Source organism: Hyla sarda, chromosome 3 (genome assembly GCF_029499605.1).
Source record: "Hyla sarda isolate aHylSar1 chromosome 3, aHylSar1.hap1, whole genome shotgun sequence".
Classification (NCBI taxonomy): domain Eukaryota; kingdom Metazoa; phylum Chordata; class Amphibia; order Anura; family Hylidae; genus Hyla; species Hyla sarda.
Window position 1 is genome coordinate 127,435,302 of NC_079191.1, and position 26,938 is coordinate 127,462,239.

At 42.3% G+C, this 26,938-nt stretch overlaps 1 protein-coding gene across 5 annotated transcripts in view; it reads right to left on the reverse strand.

Moving 5' to 3' along the window:
• Window positions 1–6,531: 6,531 nt before the first annotated feature.
• SLC33A1 (solute carrier family 33 member 1) overlaps window positions 6,532–26,938 on the reverse strand; it is a 31,622-nt gene continuing 11,215 nt past the window's right edge. For all 5 annotated transcript variants that reach the window (XM_056565005.1, XM_056565003.1, XM_056565004.1 and 2 more), the window contains exons 3-7: window positions 24,978–25,168; window positions 14,758–14,942; window positions 13,950–14,067; window positions 9,243–9,458; window positions 6,532–8,094 (exon numbers count right to left, since the gene is read on the reverse strand). In XM_056565005.1, coding sequence (XP_056420980.1) covers window positions 7,921–8,094; window positions 9,243–9,458; window positions 13,950–14,067; window positions 14,758–14,942; window positions 24,978–25,168 — 884 coding nt within the window. In that variant the 3' untranslated portion in view covers window positions 6,532–7,920. The remainder of the gene's footprint in view (window positions 8,095–9,242; window positions 9,459–13,949; window positions 14,068–14,757; window positions 14,943–24,977; window positions 25,169–26,938) is intronic.

Consider the following 26,938-nt stretch of genomic DNA (forward strand, 5'->3'; position numbering starts at 1 on the left):
TTTTTGTAGCTATATATTTTCTTTCAGATATATTTCTATGTATACATATTTTTATAAATAATTTTTGGTTCCTGATACTTTTTTACTACCCTCCTGTAGGTGGGTTTTCTTGGTTTTAAAGGGGTTCTCCGGTGCTTACACATCTTATCCCCTATCCAAAGGATAGGGGATAAGATGCCTGATCGCGTGAGTCCCGCCGCTGGGGACCCCCGGGATCATGCACGCCGCACCCCGTTTGTAATCAGTCCCCGGAGCGTGTTCACTCCGGGTCTGATTACCGATGACCATAAGGCCGGCGGCGTGTGACGTCACACTCCTCCCCTCAATGCAAGCCTACGGGAGGGGGCGTGACAGCAATCACGCCCCCTCCCCTAGGCTTGCATTGAGGGGCGGAGCGTGACGTCACACGGGGGCGGAGGCGTGACGTCACACGCCGCCGGCCTTGTGGTCGTCGGTAATCAGACCCGGAGCGAACACGCTCCGGGGACTGATTACAAACGGGGTGCCACGTGCATGATCCCGGGGGTCCACAGCGGCGGGACTCCCGCGATCAGGCATCTTATCTCCTATCGTTTGGAGAACCCCTGTAATCTTTTTAGGTTTTTTAATTCTCTCATCTTCTCTTTTCTGTCTTTTTAGGTTGCTGACTAACCATCTTCTATATGATGGCTTTCCCACATATTTGCTGCATAAATATCCTTGTATCTGTTTGCTTCCACTATTATAGTCCTGTGCATTATCGTCATCCCGCCATGCATTTTTGCCTCCTACCAATGGTTTTTACTATTTTTATATATCAATTTTAACCAGTATTCTCCTTATTTCCCTAGCCAGTATATGTATTATTCATATTTAGGAATATCATCTTGACTTTTCCCATTAATATTTTTATATTTTTAATTTCGATATATATATATTTTTATAGAATATTTTTTTTACCTATGGTTGTATACACTATCTTAATGAATGAACTGCTAACTGTTCACCTAGTGTTATTCATCCTACATTTCTATCACATTCACTTACACATCCATGCCAACACATTTTCCTCCACTTGTTCCCATTTATTCGTTCACCTTTTCACATCCTCATTCAATTTAGTTATTCATACATGGTAGTCTTATACACGATTTGCGCTTTATTTTTATTTTTGTCTTACGCATTGCACTATATATACACCTTTTGATTATAATATTTTATCCATCACGGTTTAATTCACTTTTTATACTCTACTTTTTTCTTCAATATTTATTATTTTATTATTCATTACATACTCATTCACACGTATTATTTTTTACATTTTTTTTAATTTTTTTATCTCTGATTCACATATTTAATGCACCATTTATTTATTATTTAGCATTTTCATTTTTACATTTATTTTTATTTTCAACATATGTTTTTTCACCTTTTTATATACTTTTTGCATTTTTTTTTACCTATTTCTATCCAGTACTTTTCACCCATCACTAATACTATTCTCATGATAATTTTCTTTTTCCTTTATAATTTTTACATTTAATTTTACTATTATTATTTTCACATTTGTCTATTTATTTGTGTGTCTTTCCATTAATTCATTCTAGTTTTGTCATTTTATTATGTCTTTCTTTCACCAGTGTCATTCATTCTTTTCCACCTCCATTATTTGCACATCACTTCATCACTCCCATTCCGTTACATTTCACTTCCACTCCCCTATCACCATTCACTCACGTTTGCTGTGTCACCTATTTGCATGCTTTCATTCACCTTCACACTCTATGTTCTATGTCATTTGTCTGTTTTTTCTTGTTTGTCTTTTTTGTGCCGGCTAGGGTTAATATTTTCCGCACCCTGAGGGGTTAAACGACCTCTGTGTAAAACAGCCATTCACACTGCATGTAGCAGTGTGAATGGGCTGTCCCAAGGTGCGGTCATGTGACTCGCACCAGCGGTCACGTGATGCGTTACGTCGGCACGGATGCCGGCGCTCATGTCCGCATCGGGCTATTGCTCGGCGAGTCTACCATTTGGGGGCGGCAGTCTAGCGCACCGCTGTCATATGATCAGTGATGGTGCCTGCCCCCTATGTAGTGCCCGCATTCCAGCTTAGTACTGGATATACATCATTTACAGGTGCGGCCATTCTTATTGCCGTCAGACGCCGTAGTGAGGCCTCTAGGGTAAGGTAGGAGTTACTTAGACATGATTGGCCAAGATAGCAGGTAGGAGGTTTTTAGTGATACATATCTAAATGGCGGCCCATATATATGCCACTCACCTCTACTTATATATGATTGGTGTAAGCAACATATATATACCCACCTGTTTGAGGGTTTTAGACACGCCCCTGACGAAGCACAAGCAAAACGTACGTTGGGGTGGGAGCTGGTAGGTAGGCAATGCATGGCAGGATGTTATGGTTTCTCTTTACTTATAGCTTTCTATTGACCTTGTGAACACTATTTGTGTATTTCTTATCTGGTTATTACATATATTCTGGTCTTATAATCTCTTCTTGTGATCTATGACATACTTTTCCCTGCATTCCATGTATTTGTGCCTGCTGTACTTCCTCCACTCACCTGCAGTTGTTCTTGTAGTGCCTTGTTTTTATTCTTTCATGTTTTAAACGTTTGTCATTCTTATATTTGTTAAATAAAATATATATTTTTCACTACTAGTTTTCTTTTTGTTGGTGTATATTTATATTTCATAAACTAGTGGTGGCCCTTCCCCTTGTGGCTAGGCCCCCCTTATGGTTGTTGGTGAAATAATATGAATGTATAGCATGCACAGCCGCCTTTGCAAAGCTGAGACCTGCCAGTGTCATGGATTGTTCTCAATCATCATCTGGGAAGACTAGGTGATGTCAATCTCAAAGGTTTTAAATGCCCAGACTCATCTGACCTTGCCCCAACAATCAACACCATGGGTTCTTCTAAGTAGTTGTATAGAAAACTGAAACTGAAAATAGTCGACACTCACAAAGCTAGAGAAGGCTAGAAGATAGCAAAACATTTTCAGATGTCAATATCCTCTGTTCGGAATGTAATTAAGAAATGGCAGTCATCAGGAACAGTGGAAGTTAAAGCAAGATCTGGAAGACCATGAAAAATATCAGACAGAACAGCTCGCAGGATTGTGAGAAAAACAATTCAAAACCCACGTTTGACTGCACAATCCCTCCAGAAAGATCTGGCAGACACTGGAGTTGTGGTACACTATTCCACTATAAAGAGATACTTGTACAAATATGGTTTTCATGGAAAAGTCATCTGAAGAAAACCTCTTCTACATCCTCACCACAAAAATCAGTGTTTGAACTTTGCAAATTAACATATAGACAAGCCTGATGCATTTTGGAAACAAGTTCTGTGGACTGATGAGGTTAAAATTTAACTTTTTGGCCGGAATGAGCAAAGGTACGTTTGGAGAAGGGAAACAAAATTTAATGAAAAGAACCTCTGTCCAACTGTTAAGCATGGGGGTGGATCAATCATGCTTTGGGGTTGTATTGCAGCCAGTGGCACAGGGTACATCTCACGAGTAGAAGGAAAAATTGATTCAATAAAATTTCAGCAAATTTTGGATGTTAACTTGATGCCATCTGTGAAAAAAGCTGAAGTTAAAGAGAGGATGGCTTCTACAAATGGATAATGATCCTAAACACACCTCGAAATCCACGGGGCTTAACATCAAGAGGCATAAACTGAAGGTTTTGTCATGGCCTTCACAATCTCCTGACCTCAACATAATTGAAAATCTATAGATAGACCTTAAAAGAGCAGTGCGTGACAGACAGCCCAGAAATCTCAAAGAACTGGAAGACATTTGTAAGGAAGAATGGGCAAAGATACCTCAAGCAAGATTTGAAAGACTCTTGGCTGGCTACAAAAAGCGTTTACAAGCTGTGATACTTGCCAAAGGGGGCAGTACAAGATATTAGCTCTGCAGGGTGCCCAAACTTTTGCAGACGCAATTGTTTTGTTTTCTGTTATTTTGAAAGTGTAAATGATGGAAATAAAATCTAACTTTTGTTGACATATTATAAGAATGTCTAATCTGTAAGTTGATGCCTTTTGGAGATTTTTTCCAGCTTTCCTTGGCTTCTTTATGCACATTAATACAAATTTTTACCTGGGGTGCCCAAACTTTTGATCCCCACTGCAAGTATAGCTCCAGGGGACTACTTAAAGGAGATCTATCATGGGGAAAAACTAATCCCCTACCAAAGGATAGGAGAAAAGTTTTAGATTGCGGGGAGTCCGACCCCTGAGACCCCCTGCGATCACCTGTACGGGGCCCAGCACGAAGCACAGCCGACACACCTCCTCCATATATCTCTATGGGAGAGCCGCTTGGCTATATAGAGGTCGTGAAGCGCCGCTCCTTGGGGGATGCAAAGACATTTTTGCTCTCGGGATGAAAAAAAAAAATTTTTTTTTGGGGTCCTTGAAAGGGAACCTGTAGCATGCAGTTTATGTTCATGCCCCAGCCTAGATACTGGAAAATAATGTGCCATAAAATTGACATAATGAAACAACAGCTATTTGCCAATATCGCAGGTATTACACTATATTTTAAGAAACTCTCTGCTTTGGACAATCCCTTCTTGATATAAGGGTCCATTGACAGTAAGCTGATCTTCAAAAGATCATTCATATTAAGAATCCAAGGAGAAATAGAATATAAAAATTATGGGCTGCCAGCATGTAAAACAATAAACCGCATTCACCTGCCACTGCTCCCCCGGTATCACGCTCCAGCCCTCTGCTGCAGACTTCTTCCTGGTTTCCCTGTGATCAATGCTTCACATTGTGGCTCAGCAAATTGCCAGCAACAGTGATGTTCTGCCTTGGCGGTCGATAGATCCACGGCACTGATTGCCAGGGCTTAATGTATCCCACTGCCGCTCAGCCTATAGCCGGCCGACGTGGGACAACGCTGCAGCCATCAATTTGCTAAGCCGCAGTGTGACTGGTTGATCAAGGGGAAACCAGGAAGAAGATGGCAGTGGGGACTGGTGTGTGATACCAGGACACAGAGGGACCGTCGGCAGATGAGTTCGGTTTATTGTTTTATGTGCCGGCAGCCTGGGGATAATAATGCATAAAAGCATATAATATCTCCTTTATAGGGGTACTCCGCTGCTCAGCGTTTGGAACAAACTGTTCCGAATGCTGGAGCCGGCGCCAAGAGCTTGTGATGTCTTAGTCCCGCTCCCTCATGACGTCACACCCCGCCCACTCAATGCAAGTCTATGGGAGGGGCGTGACAGCCATCACGCCCCCTCCCATAGACTTGCATTGAGGGGGTGGGATGTGACATCATGAGGGGGCGGGGTTATGACGTCACGAGCTCCCAGCACCAGCGTTCAGAACAGTTTGTTCCAAACGCTGAGCAGCGGAGTACCCCTTTAAGTATAGTGATTGTTGGGTGATCTTTGTGCTCTCTGTAATGTGTTCATAGTTTTCTTTAAACGACAGAGATACATTAATAAAATCTAATCTGTGAAGAACACTGCGTTCTATCAGAGAACAGAGGGGTGTGAATGGCTAAAAGCAAGCCTTGTATATTGTCAAAGCTCTAAATAAAGTTGAAAAATAAAATACACGCGACACATGCCATTGATAATCTTAGTTTTTCTTTAATATTTATATAGCCGTTTCAACAAAGATTTCCTTACTTAAATTTATGATGAATCAAGCGATTTAAGAAAATAGATCATATAACTAGTGATTCCTGTTTATACAAAATGTTTCCTCTGATAACAGATTCATTCAAAGAAAATCATATGCTTATGAGTAAAGAGAATGTCTTTCTTTTACAAACATTTAAAAGCATAGAAAAACACAGATGATAGGAAAATAACCTCTGGATTCCTGGTCCCAGCCCGTAGATTTGTACTGAAGAGTAAAATATGTACAAACTGGCTACAAGTAGTGATGTACATCGTAGAGATATGGAAGGCTCCAGTTCTTATAAGAATCTACCTCCTTGTGCTGAAATACTTATAGTCATTATTAATAGCTGTCAATATGACAGCACTTTATATTCTGCTCAGCACATATAGGCCGGGGCAGGTGAACCGGAGAGGTCAGGCATATGCTAGTGTAAGGCCGCAGGGCTACACGCTCTACATTACCTTCCTTACGTAGATCTATCATACAGGGTTTATCATTTAGAAACATCATCCAGTCATTTTCGAATCAAAATGAAGGTTGGAGGTCAGTAGTACCTGTACCGTCAGACAAGGCGACTCTCTTAAGGTGGCCATACACTTTCAATAGATGTCAACAAGCATTTTGTCAGCCAACAGCTATCCATCCTTATCTCCCTGTACACATGAACGTTTGGCATTGATGAATATTTATGAGTTGCCTATGGAGAGGGGTAAGCCACTGCCAGACAGTAGTCTTCTAATCTCTCTAGGAACAACAAGGTCAGGCAGTTGAAACCTAACATGCCCAGCCCTTCTCTCCCCCAGCAGGTGATGTCAGCAGGCTGCCATTTGTTTTTAAGAGTCGGTCGAACCAGCTAAAGTCAGTAGGTTCAGCCAACTTTTCTTAAATGTGTAAGGGGACCTTTAGGAACAAATATAACCCAAAAGACCATAAGAAATAAAACACCTCACAACTCTAATGACCGTCTTATATGTAAGAGCTTGAAAACCTAGAAGACAGGGGTTTAGTCCTCATATTGTTAGGCTTGGTTCACATGCTATGGACAAAGTCTTTGGCAGAAAATCCATGATTAACCATTATGTAGTAACCACACGTTAACAAATTTTACAGCAGGTTTTAGCTTATCACCTGTGGCCAATCCATGGCAGAATGGGGTGCATGCTACAGATTTTAGAGCTTCAAGCTTTTAAATCTGTTCAAAACCCTTGTACCTAGAAAAGCAGCAACAAATAACACCACATGTGAACACGGCCTTCTGGTACTGACATAAAATTATAAGAGACCAGCAACTTAAAAATAAAAAAAGAACTAAAATGTATGTATAGAAGATATGTTGCAATGCAAAATATGTTCAAGTTAAAATAAATAGTTTCTGTTAAGACACAGCATCATGGAAAAGGGGTTGTCTGGGGATACAGATATTTTTAGCAGTACTTACTTGACCAATCCCCCACCACTGCTGTTCCGGTGGTGCCAGGGCTCCCAATGTTATCTACTTAATGGTCCCAATCTTGACACAAAGGAAACACTATCTGCAGTCGTAGCCAACCTTTAGCCAATGACTGGCTGAGCAGGCATTTCCTGCGTGTTGAGATGGGGACCAGGAAGCTACAATAAATGCTAACCCAGTGAGCATGGGATTGTTCTCCTGATACACCTGATATGGTGATACACTTGATAAGACAATGGTGCTCTAATTTTTTCGTACAGGGCATCGGTCATTCTGGAGGGGAGGCTAAACGCCTAATGTCTTATCTGTGTCACCTTTTACTGTAATCCTGTACAGATGACTTTCCAGTAGCCTCTTCCAGGAAGTCTCAGTTTAATATTAGGCCTAAAGGCTAGAAGGGAAATGGCAATATTTCCAAATTATTTTATTAAATACCTAGTAAAATGAAAAATCAAAAAAACCAAACCACCAAAAAGTCTTAAAAAATGTTTAACATAAAAACTTGATTTAAACAACGTCCTTTACTGATGACCTGTTCCCTAGTCCAGTTAGAATACATGAATGATCTTTTCTCAGTGGCCTATATTTGCTTGGCCCCTATGGAATGTACTGAAGAGAAACACTTGATTGAAACCCTATATATGGAAAGTAAAAAAATATCCATCAACAGATTGACTGGGGGAGCAGTTTTCTGACTGTAAGGTAGAAGGTAGCTCTTATTCTATTCTGTCTAGCAACGGAAGGAAACACTTTAAGATCCACCATTATGTGGCAGAAAGACGTTCACAATGTGTTCAGTCTTTAATAGTAACTTCTCCGTCGACACTTCCAAGAAGACTGGCCTTCATTCTGTAATTTCTTAAATGCAGGTCCCAAAAATAGCCACCAGCAGAACCCGATGACTACGCATATTACTGACTCTACAAAATAACCATCTAGTACAGTCACACAGGAACCTCCTAATTTTGCACACATCTGAAAAAAAAAAGAGAAAAATAAATGGGTAGATATCATTACAGTTTTGTGAAACTTTCTTTGTTATTATTCATTAAAGGAGATATATCATGCTCAAAAACTTATAAGTAAGTATAGCTCCAGGGGACTACATAAAGGAGATATACCATGGGGAAAAACTGATCCCCCTAGCCAAAGGATAGGGGATAAGTTTTAGATTGTGGGGAGTCCAACCACTGGGACCCCCCCCCCCCCCCCCCAGGTAGCAAGGGCGTAAAATTAGGGATTATTTGCTTTCAGAACGAATATTGTATCTTGAGACCATGACTCTATGAAAAACGAGTAAATGGTTCCAAAGTCTTTAAAATGTCAATACAAAATAAGAAAAACTTGACGCTAGAAGTTATAAGTCACTTTATACATAGTGGACAAGTGCTTCTTCAGGGTCCAGTACAGTAAAAAATGTACTGGAGAATATGGAGCCATCCTCACCTGGTGTTCAAAGGAGCAGCTAGTCCTGACACAGGTAAAGAGCAATACAGTACAGCACTATCCTGTAGGGAGGTGCTACTAGAGAGCCAATTAGTGCATGCACCTCAATAATAAAGGGGTTTACCAGTAAAATACCCCCTGATGGGTCGGATCTTGCAACCATTCACACAAGCCATGGATCCGGACAGTTTCTGGCATTGTATATAGAGTTTGATTTCTAGTACAATAGTCCAGAAAAGACCATTGTATGTTGAAAATATTGAACCCTGCGGCTATTGTAACTTAAAGGGGTACTGCGCCCCTAGACATCTTATTCCCTATCCAAAGGATAGGGGATAAGATGTCTGATCGAAGGGGGTCCCGCGGCTGGGGACCCCTCGTGATCTCGGCTGCGGCACCCCAAACATCTGGTGCACAGAGCAAACTTCATTCCGTGCCGGATGACTGGCGATGCGGAGGCTCGTGATGTCACGGTCACACCCCGCTCGTCACGGCCATGCCCCCTCAATGCAAGTCTATGGGAGGGGGTGTGGTCGTGACATCACGAGCGCTGTGGCACCTGACGCTCTAAACAAATGCCAGGTGCAGCAGGGAAATCGCGGGGGTCCCCAGCAGCGGGACAGATAGGCCTCCTGCACATCACATGTTACATTCACAGATCTATAGGAGGGCTTTACCTCAGCAGCTTCATGGTCATGACAACTCTGTCCATCTGCTCCTATACACTCTTTACTTGTTAGATGATCCACAAACCAAAGAGCCACCGTAGCCGGCCAATTCCCTCCAAGGTTGGAAACAGTGTTCAATAGTGTCATATATGTTCCTCCAATTAGGGGGTCACTAACTTTGGCATTAAAAGCCATGATTGCCACAAACATGCTATATAATGCAACCTGGAAAAGAAGAAGAGGTTAAAATCTGAAGAGAAGACACAACATTTTATATGAAACTTCTATAACATTTCAGGAATGTTAAATAAGATACAATACAACTGTAATGAATACAATCCACCTCCATACTACTCTATTCTTGAACATGCATGAATCAGATAGAAGTGCATTTATAGACCTTAAACACAATTTACGTAAACCCATAGTGAAAGTATTCGGCCCCCTTGAACTTTTCGACCTTTCGCCACATTTCAGGCTTCAAACATAAACATATAAAACTGTAATTTTTTTGTGAATCAACAACAAGTGGGACACAATCATGAAGTGGAAAGAAATTTATTGGATATTTCAAACTTAAAAAAAAAATTAAAAACTGAAAAATTGGGTGTGCAAAATTATTCAGCCCCCTTAAGTTAATACTTTGTAGCGCCTCCTTTTGCTGCGATTACAGCTGTAAGTCGCTTGGGGTATGTCTCTATCAGTTTTGCACATCGAGAGACTGAAATTTTTGCCCATTCCTCCTTGCAAAACAGCTCGATCTCAGTGAGGTTGGATGGAGAGTGTTTGTGAACAGCGTTTTTCAGTTCTTTCCACAGATTCTCGATTGGATTCAGGTCTGGACTTTGACTTGGCCATTCTAACACCTGGATATGTTTATTTGTGAACCATTCCATAGCAGATTTTGCTTTATGTTTTGGATCATTGTCTTGTTGGAAGACAAATCTCTGTCCCAGTCTCAGGTCTTTTGCAGACTCCATCAGGTTTTCTGGAATGGTCCTGTATTTGGCTCCATCCATCTTCCCATCAATTTTAACCATATTCCCTGTCCCTGCTGAAGAAAAGCAGGCCCAAACCATGATGCTGCCACCAGCATGTTTGACAGTGGGTATGGTTTGTTCAGCGTGATGAGCTGTGTTGCTTTTATGCCAAACATAACATTTTGCATTGTTGCCAAAAAGTTCGATTTTGGTTTATTCTGACCAGAGCACCTTATTCCACATGTTTGGTGTGTCTGCCAGGTGGCTTGTGGCAAACAATAAACAACACTTTTTATGGATATCTTTAAGAAATGGCTTTCTCTTCTTGCCACTCTTCCATAAAGGCCAGATTTGTGCAGTATACGACTGATTGTTGTCCTATGGACAAAGTATCTAACCTCAGCTGTAGATCTCTGCAGTTCATTCAGAGTGATCATGGGCCTCTTGGCTGCATCTCTGATCAGTCTTCTCCTTGTATGAGCAGAAAGTTTAGAGGGACGGCCAGGTCTTCGTAGATTTGCAGTGGTCTGCAACTTCTTCCATTTCAATGTTATCACTTGCACAGTGCTCCTTGGGATGTTTAAAGCTTGGGAAATCTTTGTGTGTCCAAATCCGGCTTTAAACTTCTCCACAACAGTATCTCGGACCTGCCTGGTGTGTTCCTTGTTCTTCATGATGCTCTGTGCGCTTTAAACGGACCTCTGAGACTATCACAGTGCAGGTGCATTTATACGGAGACTTGATGATAAATAGAGTCCACCTGTGTGTAATCATTAGTCATTTAGGTCAACATTGGATCATTCAGAGATCCTCACTGAACTTCTGGAGAGAGTTTGCTGCACTGAAAGTAAAGGGGCTGAATAATTTTGCACTCCCAATTTTTCAGTTTTTTATTTGTTAACAAAGTTTGAAATATCCAATAAATTTTGTTCCACTTCATGATTGTGTCCCACTTGTTGTTGATTCTTCACCAAACATTACAGTTTTATATCTTTATGTTTGAAGCCTGAAATGTGGCAAAAGGTCAAAAAGTTCAAGGGGGCCGAATACTTCCACTATGCACTGTACTTGCAGGCTGCATACTCTATTCAGCGTGTGGTATAGATAGACAGCGAGCTCCTGAGATATATAGATAAAATAACTCAAATATCCGGAAACAGCAAGCTATGTGTCTGCAGAAATAATCTGCTGGCTACGAATGTCCTGTGATCACAGCAGCACTGGCACTGCTTCAAGCACAGAGTCTCCTTCTCTCTTACTCACTCTACAGTGTAAAAGTAAGGCAGGTTCAAATATATTATTTTGGTCAGCATTTGGTCATTATTTTGGAGCTCATTTCGCTCAGTAGTTTTAATCAAAACCAAAGTTGGACCTAAATCGCAGAGAAAGGAGCACAAGTTTCCATTATAGTTTTTCTTTGTGTTGATTCCACATTTTTTTTAGCTAAAAATACTGACAAAAATACTGTATGTGAAGCCAGCCTAAAAGTGCAGGTGTAATGGGAGCAGGTTTGTAGACAGTGACTGGTACTGGGATGCAGTGCCACAGTATTTGTAACATGGTAGACAAGGAAAAAAACTTGTAGTGCAAAAGTTATGCTTTCCAGAGAAGCTACTGCATAGAGACGTAGGAACACAGTGCAATTTTTATTTTACAGGAGGTTCACTTTAAACACCCCTGTAATTTACTATACATTCAATGAGCCCACACATAGAAGTATTACATAGGTTTCAGTGCCCTAAAAGGGAAACTCAAAGCAGGGTCAACCACATTAATCCGAATATCAGCCTGGCTGTCCGGGCGTGATTGGTGTAGTAGTTTTGCAACAGATGGAGGCACCCTGGTTGGAAAACACTGCTAAATATACAGGTAGATAGTGCGGGTTACTAGCACTTCTTATCAGGTAAAATTGGTACAGCCATTCTGGAGATATTCTTCTGCTTGCTAATATGGAAATTACTTCTTATGTGCAAGGGAGGAGGGCGGCTGCTGTACGTGCAATGAGTTAAAGGGTTACTCCGCTCCCCAGCGTCCGCAAAATTGAGTTCCGAGCGCTGTGTGCGGGCTTCCATGTTCATGCCCGCCCTTGTGATGTCATGGCCTGCCCTCTCAATTAAAGTCTATAGGAAGTCCATAGACTTGCATTGAGGGGGCGGGACATGATGTCACTTCACGAGGGGGCGGGCGTGATCACGGAAGCCCGCACACAGTGTTCGGAACTCAATGTTCCAGCAGCTGAGTAGCAGAGTAACCCTTTAATGGCCAAATGGGGCTGGGTTATCGCTGAGGCGGGTGGGAGAAAGCATTGCGCATACAGTAGCAGCCACCTCCAGTACTGATTAGAAGAATAAATTACCATATTAGCAAAATGATCTGTATAGGAGTACATATTTATGGGTAAAGGGTAGGATATAAACCTTTTAAATACATAATACAACACAGTAAAGGAGAAGAGTATATTTAAAAAGCAGCAAAACAACCACAAGAGGACATAGTTTTGTATTAGAGGGGCAAAGGTTTATGCAGTAATATCAGGAAGTATAACTTTACTGAGAGAGTAGTGGATGCAAGGAATAGCCTTCCTGCAGAAGTGGTCGCTGAAAAATACAATGAAGGAAAAACATGCATGGGATAAGCATAAGGCTATCTTTCATATAAGATAGGGACCAGGGACTATTGATAGGATTCAGATTATTGGGCAGACTAGATGGGCCAAATGGTTCTTATCTGTCGACAAATTCTATGTTTCTATAAGATACCCAAACAGTAGCACCGATTTTTTACCTGCTAAGAAGCATTAGAAACAGTGTCAGCCACACTATCTATCTATTAGTGCAGGTGACCCTGCTGTCAGTTTTCCTTTAAAGGATCACGTGACCCACGTTAGTGATTTTCAATAAGTCGCCTACAAAGCTGGTGTAGAGAGTGCTGCACTACATTTCCTATCAAGCAACTCTGCCAGAATGACAGAGTAAAATATCCCCTAGTATCCCCCACTAAACTTCCAGAAAACTTAACTCTTCCTAACCTTTATTAATGTATAAAAAAAATGAGCCAAAAAGAAAAGGGTTAAAAACCCAGCACCATCATACTCCTGTTAACACTACATCATGGTCGCTCAAATGCCGCACTACTAGTATACAAACAAATGTACTGAGTGCACAAAGAAACAAGCAGCAGTCCTGATTTATAAACACTAAACAGAGCCCCCTAACATGTTTTGTCATATATGTGACGTCTTCAGAGGTTATTGGGCACGGGGTCACTACATTTTCTAGACAGGCAAACTTATATAAATCCCCTGTCTACCACATACAAACTTATTAAGATAGCGATCATGTATGGATACAGATAGATTATCCCTTACAAAATGTGTCCTATTAAAGCAGTGTTTTCCAACCAGGGTGCCTCCTGCTGTTAGAAAACTACAACTCCCAGCATGCCCGGACAGCCTTCGGCTGTCCGGGCATGCTGGGAGTTGTAGTTTTGCAACAGTTGGAGGCACTCTGGTTGTGAAACACTGTATTAAAGTGTTAACTAATACAATAGGCCTATAAAAAGAATAGAAGAAGAAAAAGGCAGAGCATACAGTACTTGCTTAATACATGGCCACTTTAATGTAGACTTTGTACATCTGATACTGACCTGTCTTCAGTATTATGAACTTAAATTAATTTCATTCATCGCATAAAATGTATAAGATATAAGGTGAAGAAAAATAAGATAGTCAAGTCACCTGATGTAAGGCGTAGCTCAGCATAAGAGTAATGTAGAAGTAAAGAGGGAACCCACCCTCATGACTTATATGTGGAGTCCACCAAACTAAGAAGGCAAATTCCAGGCCCATAAGTAACCTGTGAAATAAGGAGAGACAGTGAAAACGGACAAATATACAGTTTGTAAAATGAAAGATGTTTTCTAAAAAGGTCCGGTCCCATCATAGTAAGAAGGAAAGTATCTTCTTATTCTGGACTTATTTTGGTCTGAGCGAGCCACCATACCATCCATGACGTTACTAGGTACCATGAAAATCCTTATGGAATGACTGCATCCAGAGATCTTGCCAAGGGTGGGTTCACACTACGGGTGCTGGATCCGATTGGGAGGAGCGAAAACCGTCCGCTCCCATTTCCCAGCCAGATCCGTCCCGAACCCCATTCATTTCAATGAGCCGACCAGAGTCAAACGCTGGCTCTGGTTGGCTCATTTTTTCCCCGTATACGGTTTTCTGACTGGACCAAAAACTGTGGTATACCATGGTTTTAGATCCAGTCAGAAAACCGTATACGGGGAAAAATGAGCCAACCGGAGCCAGCGTTTGACTCCGGTCGGCTCATTGAAATGAATGTGGTTCGGGATGAATCCAGCTGGGATACGGGAGCAGCCGGTTTTTGCTCCTCCCAACCGGATCCTGCACCCGTGCACTACAAACTTAGTGTGAACCCACCCTAACTCATAAAGAAAGTATATTGGAAATGGTGTCACAATAAAGAAGCAATGATGACATATAGCTGTGGTTATAGGACATCTGACATTACACTGACCTGAAAGGCATGGCTTTGTGGAAGACATTGAGCGGCTTGGGCCCGGCGGTGTATTTGCTGATTATCAGGGGCAGTATAATCTGTAGCGGAACCATCGGGACTGCGACAAGAGCCAAATGTTCTTTGGGTACTCCTCTTTCTACCAGTTTGAGGCCAGTAACTGCATCTGCTGCCGAAAATCCAATCTGAGAGACATGGGTCGGTTAGTAAAGAGCGCTGATAATTGGGAATACACATAGGCTGTACAAGGTAATGGCTGGAAACAAGTTAAAAATTGCTTGGTGACATGTTGTTCTGGACACCGCACCATTGTAACTGTTTACTAAGTATTTATAAATGCAAAATGGCATGTGTCATGTCCCTAGGAAAGGGACTTTTTTCTTCTTTTCTTTCCGAAGCACATGGAGGTGGGTAGAATGGGAGATAAATTTAAAAAGGCTTTTCTTAGTTGTATTCTTGAAATAATAATGTAACCAGAAAAACTTGGCAAACTAATGTAAACTGGTATGTTGAATTGATGTCAATTCTGGAAGGAAATATCTTTGTGTAATAAAGAATTAAGATATATATATATATTTTAAAAGGGATCTGGTGAGTACTTCAAGCTGCCCGGGCTTACAGCTGCATCAACCACTGACATATTTCCTTTAAAGGGGTATTCCGGCCAAAGACATCTTATCCCCTATCCAAAGGATAGGGGATAAGATGTCTGATCGCAGGAGGCCTGCCACTGGGACCCACCGCAGCACCCAAATTCTATGCTGGGCGGATGCTCCAGTCTTGGAAACCTCTGTGTTTACGGGACTGGAGTCATGGTGTCACGCCACGCTCCCTCCATTCATGTCTATGGGAGGGGGCGTGACAGCAGCCACGTCCCCTCCCATAGACACGAATGAAAAGGGGTGGTGCATGATGTCACATCTCCAGTCCTGTAAATACAGAGGTTTCCAAGACTGGATCATCAGCCCAGCATAGAATGCGGGTGCTGCACGGAGAGCGCGGGGGGGGGGGGGTCCCAGCGACGGCCCCTGCAATCAGACATCTTATCCGATAGATCCGGACACATACAATGTGTAACTATTTCCTTGTTTCCTGCATTTTGAATAAATTTGGAGATTTTATTTGCACATCCCAGCACAAGACAAACTTATTATACTTTTATTCCTCAGGATGTTGGCTTGTACTGGTTCATGAGCTGAGTTCAGTCAGGTGAGCTAAATACTAGAGTCTACAGCTTTAAGGGAAACTGACATAATATACCGGGTTATAGTGCGAGGGAACAGGAGTAAAATGAGCTATCACTTCTTGAAATTGGTTTAGGCATTTAAAAGCGATGTACTCCGCTCAGTTTAGTGTGCAATGGAGACGGGGAGCTGGCTTGCCAAGCTTCCCTGCCTTCGTCCTATATGCCGCTATATACCCGCCCATCTTATGCATATTCATTATTCTTCATTTTCATGTAATTAGGACAAGAGAGTTAAGAATAATGAATATGCATAAGATATTCATGTAGCAGCATACAGGACTGAACTATTATAGCAACGGAGGCCTTATCTTTCAAATGCCTGGACCAATTTTAATAAGTGATACCTCATCGTTCACACACACACACACACACACACACACACACTATAACCCAGTGTATTGGATTTAGTATGGGTGAACAGCCTGTCAGTTTACCTTTAAAAGTTCTATTTACTATACAAGTGGAACAACAGCCAGCACCTGTTAAAACTTCAGATTTATTGTAATCCTTAAAGGACATGTCCGGTGCTCACTTTTCTTATTGTATCCGTTCCGGGTTGCAAAAAAAAAAAAAAAAAAAGAAAATAAGCTTTCTCTTACCTGCATACGCTCCCCCGGTCCTCCGGTACAGGCGTTTGGTCCCCGGGCTGTATTCTTCTTACTTCCTGTTAGCCCAGCACGTCACACAGAGCTTCAGCCTATCACCAGCAGAGGCGGGACATCGCTGCGCCCGGTGATAGGTTGAAGCTCCGTGTGACGTGCCGGGCTAACAGGAAGTAAGAAGAATACAGCCCAGGGACCAAACACCTGTACTGAAGCATCGGGGGAGCCTAAGCAGGTAAGAGAAAATTTTTTGCTTTTATTTTTCAGCCCGGAACGGATAAAATAAGAAAAGTGAGCACCGGACACCTCCTTTAAAAGTCCATCTAGACAGCAGTGAGGGAAAACATAAACAATAAAGTCCAGAAAATAACTTGGAGAATTACTTCATAGGCGACATGTTTTAGGCTCAATGGCCTTTAGTCATGGCATACATGTTTGCATATTAGTCTTCCTTTTTGTACTAACCGGAGTACCTGCTACTCCACCCAAGAAAGGGGAGGGGGGAGGAGGGGCTCATGTACACAAATACATCTTTATTGTTCTGTGTGACTAAAAACAACAAAACACACAAAGCAAATGCAAATGAAGAAAAAAAAAAAGACATTCTTCAATACTGTAATATTAGGTCAGCCCTATTGTTAAGGCCATGTGGCTGTATGCTGTTTAAAAGATATATCCACATTGTCTCCTTGTTCTGGAGATATTGCACAAGGTCACCACCCCTTTTGGATGGCGTTACCCTCTCGATCCCTGAAAACTTTAGAGAAGAAACGTTTCCTTGATGATGAATAAAAAAATGTTTAGAGACATTAGACATGCCGTTGGTGAGAGGACCAGCAGCACGTCTGACATGTTCTTGTATTCGCTTTTTGAGTTTCCTTTTGGTGCTTCCTATATACCGTATTTTTCGCCCTATAGGACGCACCGGCATATAAGACACACCTAATTTTAAAGGTGCAAAATCTAGAAAAAAAAGATTCTGCACCCAACAGTGACCTTCAACCTGCGGACCTCCAGATGTTGCAAAACTACAACTCCCAGCATGCCCGGACAGCCGTTCGCTGTCCGGGCATGCTGGGAGTTGTAGTTTTGCAACATCTGGAGGTCTGCAGGTTGAAGACCACTGGTATAGGAGGTAGTACTCACGTGTCCCCGCCGCTCCGGAGCCATCACCGCTGCCCTGGATGTCGCTCCATCGCTGTCGGTGCATCCCCGGGGTGTCCCAGACGCTCCGGACGTCTTCTTACCCGGGATCCACGCTCTCCGCCGCCGCCATCACGTCGCTACACACGCCGCTCCTATTGGATGACGGGATGGCGTGCGCGACGACGTGATGACGTCGAAGGAGAACGCCGCCATGCAGGGGATCCCGGCACGGAGCAGACAACGAGGAGGCAGGTAAGGTCCCTTCCGGTGTCCTGTAAGCTGTTCGGGAATGCCGCAATTTCACCGAGGTGGTCCCGAACAGCCCAACTGAACAGCCGGGTTACTGTCACTTTGGCTTCAGACGCAGCGTTCAGCTTTAATTGCCGCCTCTGAAGGGTTAATACAGGGCATCACCACGATCGGTAATGTCCTGTATTAGCCGCGGGTCCCGGCCGTTGATGGCCGCAGGGACCGACCCGATAGGTGTGTATTCGCCGTATAAGACGCACCAACTTTTCCCCCTTTTGGGGAAGAAAAAGTGCGTCTTATACGGCGAAAAATACGGTAGTTCATACGGCATTCAGTGCAGGTGATTTTGTACACTACGTATTCACTGTTGCAGTTAAAAGTTTTCACAAGATGTTTGGTGTTATCTATTGTACCTTCAATACTCAGACACTTCTGAGCAAAATTGCAGACAACACACCTCGACTCTGAACATTTATAGAAACCCTTGGTAGATAACCACGATTCCTTTTGCTTTGCATCACTAACTAAACTGGGTGACAGCATAGATGATAAAGTGGGTGCCCTGCGACTAGAAAAACACACCCCTCCTTGTAACACTCGGCCTAGATCCGGATCACAGGACAGCATGGGTATATGACGTGTTATATTCTTTCTGATCTGATTGAATTCGCAGTTATAAGCGGTTACAAATGTCATAGCCTTGTCCTGCTTGTACTCATTTTTTACCTTATCAAGAAGTTGTGAGGGATCCATAGGATCCACATGTCTCCGGGCTCTATTCAGTGTCCACCGTGGATAGCCTCTTAGCTCGAGTCTGTTGTATACTCTATCTGCATCCCCCAGGCACACATCATTTTTGGAACTGCTCCGTTTGATACGTATAAGTTTCCCCACTGGTATACTTTCAATAGTATGCCTGGGATGGCAGGAATCGACCCTTAACGTGGTGTTGCCTGAGATCGGTTTACGGTAAGGAATGATTTCTTCTAGGTTGTCCTTCACTGTTAGAATAACATCCAAAAATGGAACAGAGCTCTTTTGACAAGAATAAGTGAATTTTAGGTTACAGGAATTATTATTGATATATTCCATAAATTTTATGCCATTACCCTCATCCGATCTCCAGGCAACGGCCACGTCGTCTATATATCTGCCGAACCACGCTATGTAATTGAAAAAGTTCTATTTACTCTTCACATTTGTTTCTCTAGATTAATCAGAGACAATGGTTGGCATATGAACACCTTTAGCCTCTTACCTATTAAATAAACAAAGCATCCAGTTACAGGGTAGGAGAACAAACAAATCCAGCTAGAGATTTACAGAAAACATACACTAGGTACAGTACAGACCAAAAGTTTGTACACGCCTTCTCATTCAGAGTTTTCTTTATTTTCATGACTATGAAAATTGTAGATTCACATTGAAGGCATCAAAACTATGAATTAACACATGTGGAATTATATACATAACAAAAAAGTGTGAAACAACTGAAAATATGTCATATTCTTGGTTCTTCAAAGTAGCCACCTTTTGCTTTGATTACTGCTTTGCACACTCTTGGCATTCTCTTGTTGAGCTTCAAGAGGTAGTCACCTGAAATGGTTTTCACTTCACAGGTGTGCTGGTGTGGAGGAGGAGGTGTGATGGTGTGGGGGTGCTTTGCTGGTGACACTGTTGGGGATTCATTCAAAATTGAAGGCATACTGAACCAGCATGGCTACACAGCATCTTGCAGCGGCATGCTATTCCATCCGGTTTGCGTTCAGTTGGACCATCATTTGTTTTCAACAGGACAATGACCCCAAACACACCTCCAGGCTGTGTAAGGGCTATTTGACCAAGAAGGAGAGTGATGGGGTGCTGCGCCAGATGACCGGGCCTCCACAGTCACCGGATCAGACCCCATTCGAGATGGTTTGGAGTCAGCTGGATCGCAGAGTGAAGGCAAAAGGGCCAACAAGTGCTAAGCATCTCTGGGAACTCGCAAAATCTATAAGTATGCCACTAGCGCTCCTAGGGGAGGTGAGTATATATTAAAAAGTGTATTATACTCTATTATGGCAGCAGCCTGGTATATTATGGGTCCCTGTTCCCATATATGGTTCAAAATAGACTTAGAAACGCCAACGGCCGGGGCTTTCTTCCTCCCGATCCCACCATAAAGAACATCCAATCCCGAGGATCGTTATATCAAGGAAGCATTATCCAACGTTCAGGTACATCGTTGTCCTGGTTCACATAAAGTCACGCAGTGACATAGGAATATACGGCAGGAATTGATCCGTACTCATTACCTCTCTCCCTCCTCGTTACACACAGCTACCACAACAGACTGAACAGTGAGGAAATTGACCTCTATTCCCCTACAGAAGTATAAGCCATTTCAGGGTAAGATATTTCAAATCTAAACGATATATATATATATATATATATATATATATATATATATATATATATATATATATATATATATATCCTTGCCGTTGTCGGGGTAACACAACATATTTTCCCTCACAGAAACGGTATTGGAAACCTAAGGCTCAGTACACAACAGCTCCATATCCAATACAGTTAAAAGTGCCCCATTGGTGCGTATTATTTGTCCTCCTTTTAACCCAGTATAATTTATTATAATTTATAATTTAAATACTCCGTTAGTGATGAACCACTTTTCACTTTAAATACAGGTTACAATACATCAGTTGCGAGCCACCCTCAGAGGAATCACGTCTTTTAGAGCTTTGTGCCATACAGCGTATACTTTTTTTTATATTATTAGTATTTTACCAAACCCTTTTTACTATATAATAAATTCCATACTATTTTAACTTAAGTTGGTGCGCCAGTATATCTTTATTTATCTCTGGGAACTCCTTCAAGACTGTTGGAAGACCATTTCAGGTGACTACCTCTTGAATCTCAGCAAGAGAATGCCAAGGTGTGTGAAAAGCAGTAATCAAATAGGACATATTTTCAGTTGTTTCACACTTTTTTGTTATGTCTATAATTCCACATGTGTTAATTCATAGTTTTGATGCCTTCAGTGTGAATCTAAATGAGAAGGTGTGTCCAAACTTTTGGTCTGTATTGTACATAGAATGAATAGTTTATATAACCAGTCAGGAAATGGATGGGCTACTGTACCAGAGGTTTCATTTATGGCTGCATACACACGGTTACTTCTGGTGTGGTTTTGTGCTGTTCATTTATACTCCACGGGGGAGATTTATCAAAACATGTGTAGAGGAAGAGTGGTGCAGTTGCCCATAGCAACCAATCAGATTGGGTCTTTCATTTTTCACAGGCCTCTTTGAAAATGAAAGAAGCGATCTGATTGGTTGCTATGGGTAACTCAGCAACTTTTCCTCTGGACAGGTTTTGATAAATCTCCCCCCACGTGTAAACCCAGCATCAAGTGAGGCTGTCTGAACCACGAGCAGCATGAAATCCGGACACACTCCCTTTCTACAAATAACTATGGGGGAGATTTATCAAACTCTGTCCAAAGGAAAAGTTGCTCAGTTGCCCATAGCAACCAATCAGATTGCTTCTTTCATTTTTGAAAAGGCCTGTGCAAAATGAAAGCAGTGATCTGATTGGTTGCTATGGGCAACTCAGCAACTTTTCCTTTGGACAGGTTTTGATACATCTCTCTTTATGTTACTATGAAACGCTCTATAGTTTTATAATGAGTGGTGGCACTTGGTAAAGTGCCAACATTGCAGTTTCTTTGGCCTCTCCCCACTTAGTTCAGGTTAGGCCGAGTTCACATCACGTTTTGTCCCATACGGGACCGCATACGGCAGGGGCAGCTGAAACCTTGTGCTCCCGTATGCGGTCCCGTATGTAATTCATTTCAATGAGTCGACCGGAGTGAAAAGCTGACTCCGGTCGGCTCATTTTTGCCCCATATGCGGTTTTCCCACCGCACCTAAAATCGTGGTCGACTACAATTTTACGTCCGGTGGAAAACCGCATACGGGGCAAAAATGAGCCGACCGGAGTCAGCGTTTCACTACGGTCGACTCATTGAAATTACACACGGGACCGCATACGGGAGCGCAAGTTTTCAGCTCCCCCTGCCGTATGCGGTCCCGTATGGGACAAAACGTGATGTGAACCCAGCCTTAGTTTGCAGAACCTCCCCCATCTCTGTATAGACCAGCCAGGTCAATCAAGCTGAGCCAGGATATAGGTTTAATATATATATATATATATATATATATATATATATATATATATATATATATATGTGTCTAAGCCAGTGTTTTCCAACCAGGGTGCCTCCAGCTGTTGCAAACCTACAACTACCAGCAGGCCCGGACAGCCTTTGGCTGGGAGTTTTAGTTTTGCAACAGTAGGAGGCACCCTGGTTGGAAAATACTGGCTTAGACACACACACATATATATATTATTTTTTAATCTATGTGTGTATGTGTCTAAGCCAGTGGTTTTCAACCAGGGTGCCTCCAGCTGTTGCAGAACTACAACTCCCAGAAGGCCCGGACAGCCAACGGCTGGAGGCACCCTGGTTGGAAAACACTGGTCTAAGCGAACATAGATGGATTAAGACTATTGTATGAATAACAGAGTTCTGGTTGATACCAAGAAAAGAGGAGCAAACACTGAAGACTGGTTGGCAAGCTTGTACTTATCCTAGATTATGTCCCTGAGGCCCAGGATTTTCCAGATCCTCATAACCCCAAGACATAGGTCTTGCTTCTAAACTGCACTCTCTTCAACTCCTCTAATAGGATTACCAAGAGATGGGTGGAACAGTGTCATTTCTTTTGACAAGATCGTCTCAGTCATCATCCTCCCTAGTGTAAGTACATCAATCATATAGCAAAGATGGGCCATGTCCTCCCATTTATCACAGTATAAATGCCACCTATGCAGTACTATATAGTCTCGGTACCCAACATCTCAAACATCATAGGACTGGTGCAACTTACAACACACTTGGAAATCTGTTGGGTTCACATCACGTTTTTGCCATACTGTTTTCAATCCGTTTTTCTAAAGAAAATCTTATGGCAAAAAAACGGATGGAACAGTATGGAGAAAAAGTTAACCGTATGCATTTTTAAACTGTATATTGTTTTTAAAAGTGCATACAGTTTCATCCATTTTTATAAAAAAATAAATAAATAAAAACACATACATTTTTGATAATTTTTTATGGGAGGGGTGTTGGGTGGGGACTTTAGGATGCAAATGCGCAAAGTAAAAACCGTATACGGTTTCCCGTATGGAACTGTATACATGTGCGTTTCCCATTGACGTCCATGTAAAAAAAAAAAACATATGCGGTTGCAGTACGGTTTTTAAACTGGAGACAAAAATGTGGTCAACCAGAGTTTTGACTCTGGTTTAAAAACCGTACTGCAACCGCATACGTTTATTTTTTTTAATTTTTTTTAACATGGACGTCAATGGAAAATGCATATGTATACAGTTCCATACGGGAAACCGTATACGGTTTTTACTTTGCACATGCGCATTCGCATTCTAAAGTCCCCACCCAACACCCCTCCCATTAAAAATGGACCAAATTATCAAAAATGTGTGTGTTTTTTTTTTATTTTTTTTTATTAAAATGGAGGGAACTGTATGCACTTTTAAAAACAGTATACAGCTTAAAAAATGCATATGGTGTGTTTTTTCCCATACTGTTCCATCCATTTTTTTGCCATACAGTTTTCTTTAGAAAAACTGATTGAAAACAGTATGGCAAAAAACGTGATGTGAACCCAGCCTAACACCCTTTAAATGGTTATTTAACAGAATAGGTGATAAATGTGCGATCATTGGTGTCTGATCTTCAGTGATCTTATGAATACGGGTCTCAGAGTGTCCTGTGGAAATGGGGCAGCGGGACACTCAGAGGCCTCAGGATTGCTGGAGATCGCATTGTTTAGATCCCTAGCTCGTTGCCATTACAGTTTCCCCCTGCTAGAAGTGCTGCTAATGATTGGCTGCAACGTCACATCTCAACATATGGGGACATGATCATTGCACTTCTACTGAGGGAAAACTCCTTTAGGGTAGACTGACACATGCCATAGTTTGATGTGTATTTGCCTAACTACTAAACAAAATGGTTAGCAAAATCAGCTGCAGAAAATATATGCATTAAAATACGGCACGCGTGACTCTTAAAGAGGACCTGTAAATAGTACAAAAAGAATAGTCTCTGGTGCCCTGATTCCAATGCAGTTATTTTGTTGCTACTGTTCCTTTGACCATTTTACCAGAACAGTCAAGTATAGTGTGAATATAAGGGTGCGTTCACACTGAGTAATTCAAGAGGAATTTATTCGAGTAATTCCTCTTGAATTCTCCGCTTAGAAATAATTAACATCTGCTTTGCCATTGACTTCAATGTATTTTACTCTGCACTGTTCACACTGAAACAGAAGTCCATTGAAGTCAATGGTAAAAAAAATTCCGCTTGAAATCGTTTCGCACGGAATCTGCACACGAAATTCCGCACAAATAAATAAATATGGAAATTCCAATTGGTGGTTGTAGCAAAAAACAGTTTCCTCCTATATTCCGAGCAGAAAATCTGTCAATTTTGCCAAAAATTCGCCCAAATTTCACGCGCAAAAAAAATTGAATTCCGCGGCGGAAATTTTACGTGAGGATTCCTCTTCTATTCCTCAGTGTGAACACACATAAGGCTGAAAAGGGTGAATCAGGCGCGGGGGTGTGAATATGTAGCTGAGGGGGCATGAATCAGGCTCAGGGGTGTTACCGTTAGGCTCAGGGGAGCGTGAATGCCACAGGGAAAACAGATATGCAGATAGTCAACCTAACAGTAAAAACTCTATATCTCAGGAACAGGGTATAGCAAGAAAACAAAAACAGCATTGGAATCAGGACAACTAAGACTACAAGGCGATGACCATGGGTAGTCTTATAGTATACAAGAAATAATATAAAATGTAAGATTACAGCCCAATACTTACTTTGGCCGTTAGGATCATGAGGCAGAATTTCTGGACGGCGGGCATCTTTAGAATGCTCAGCAGTAATCCATACGCCTCTTTCACACTTTCAGTCTCTTCTCTGCTGGCTTTCCCATCGCCGTGCTCTTTCTTCAGCAGTGCCACTAAAGTTGTGGTGACAAGGAATACTGCTCCCCAGAAGAACAAGAAGTCTGCAACACCAAAACAATTATTATTACGTGGCGTACATTTAGATCTGTGACGGGAGGAGAAAACCTAGTGAAGGAAAGAGCAGAAACACATACACAAGTCTTTCACAGTCTCTACTTAATAATGTACGGGAAATTGTGGAGATGAAAAAAATAAATAAATAGAGAACAAGATGCCTACCGCAACCTTACCAATTGGTTACTATAGATACTGTATATACTCGAGTATAAGCAGAGTTTTTCAGCACGATTTTTTGTGCTGAAAATGCCCCCCTCAGCTTATACTGTCGATCCCTTCTTCAGTGGTCTTCAACCTGTGGACCTCCAGATGTTGCAAAACTACAACTCCCAGCATGCCCGGACAGCCATCGGCTGTCCGGGCATGCTGGGAGTTGTAGTTTTGAAACATCTGGAGATCCGCAGGTTGAAGACCACTGCAGCCTTCGTCATCATCCAGACCCCCCTTTAAGTTTTCTACTCACCTCCCCTCGGTGGGAAGGAAGGGGGAGTTGTTCCGGGCCATCTATGATGCAGGGACCGTCCGGTGGGGAGGGTTAGTCGTTTCTGGCTGTCCATCTTCACCGGGAGGCCCTCTTCTCCGCTCCGGGCCGGCCCCAGACTAGTGACGTTGCCTTGACGACGACGCACAGGGACGTCCGTGCGAAACAGAAGTACATGTGCATGAACGCCCCTGTGCTTGGTCGTCAAGGCAACGTCACTAGTCCGGGGCCGGCCCGGAGAAGAGGGCCTCCCGGTGAAGATGGACAGCCCGGAACGACTAACCCTCCCCACCGGACGGTCCCTGCAGCATAGATGGCCCGGACCAGCTCACCCTTCCTTCCCACCAAGGGGAGGTGAGTAGAAAACTTAAAAGGGGGGTCTGGATGATGACGGAGGCCGCAGTGGTCTTCAACCTGCGGACCTCCAGATGTTTCAAAACTACAACCCCCAGCATGCTGGGAGTTGTAGCTTTGCAACATCTGGAGGTCCGCAGGTTGAAGACCACTGATGAAGGGATTGACAGGAGGTGGGGGAGAATGATGACTGGGGTCTGGATGATGACAGGGGGGGATGATGACAGGCGGTGATGATGACGGGGGTGTTAATGACAGGGGTCTGGATGATGATGGGGGTCTGGATGATGATATGGGGGAGGGGATGATGTATTTCCCACCCTAGGCATATAGTCGAGTCAATAACTTTTCCTGGGTTTTTGGGGAGAAATTAGGGGCCTCGGCTTATATTTGGGTCGGCTTATACTCGAGTTTATACGGTATGCTGGCCTCTTATCGAACTGTTTAATGTTAGGGTCCCATCCCATATGGGGCCACTTCAGAGGGGTGGATGGTGACACAATATAAATAAAATGTTCACCAAAAGCCTTTAGTTCTATATGTACAGTAAATATAGCAGTAATGTGGTTAAAGATATCTTAGCACTTGTATATGTAATGTTTTGTGGTTTACATATATTAGACTGTGTACAGTCGTGTGTGCCTTAGTGTAACAATGAACAACCAGAGGACAGTGTTTATATAGTGTTATTAGGAGGAAAAGAGGTGCACAAAGGCCTCTTTACGTAATAACTAGGTAGTTCATATCTATGTAATACATATTATATTTTGCAGTACTGGAATATATGGTGAAACTATACTTCCTCATATGAACCAACTTCCATGTAGAAATATCCCACACCATCAATACTATACGCTCTATATCCCACACTTGTATTTTGGTGTGGATATTAGTATTTAATATTCGGTTAGGGTCACAT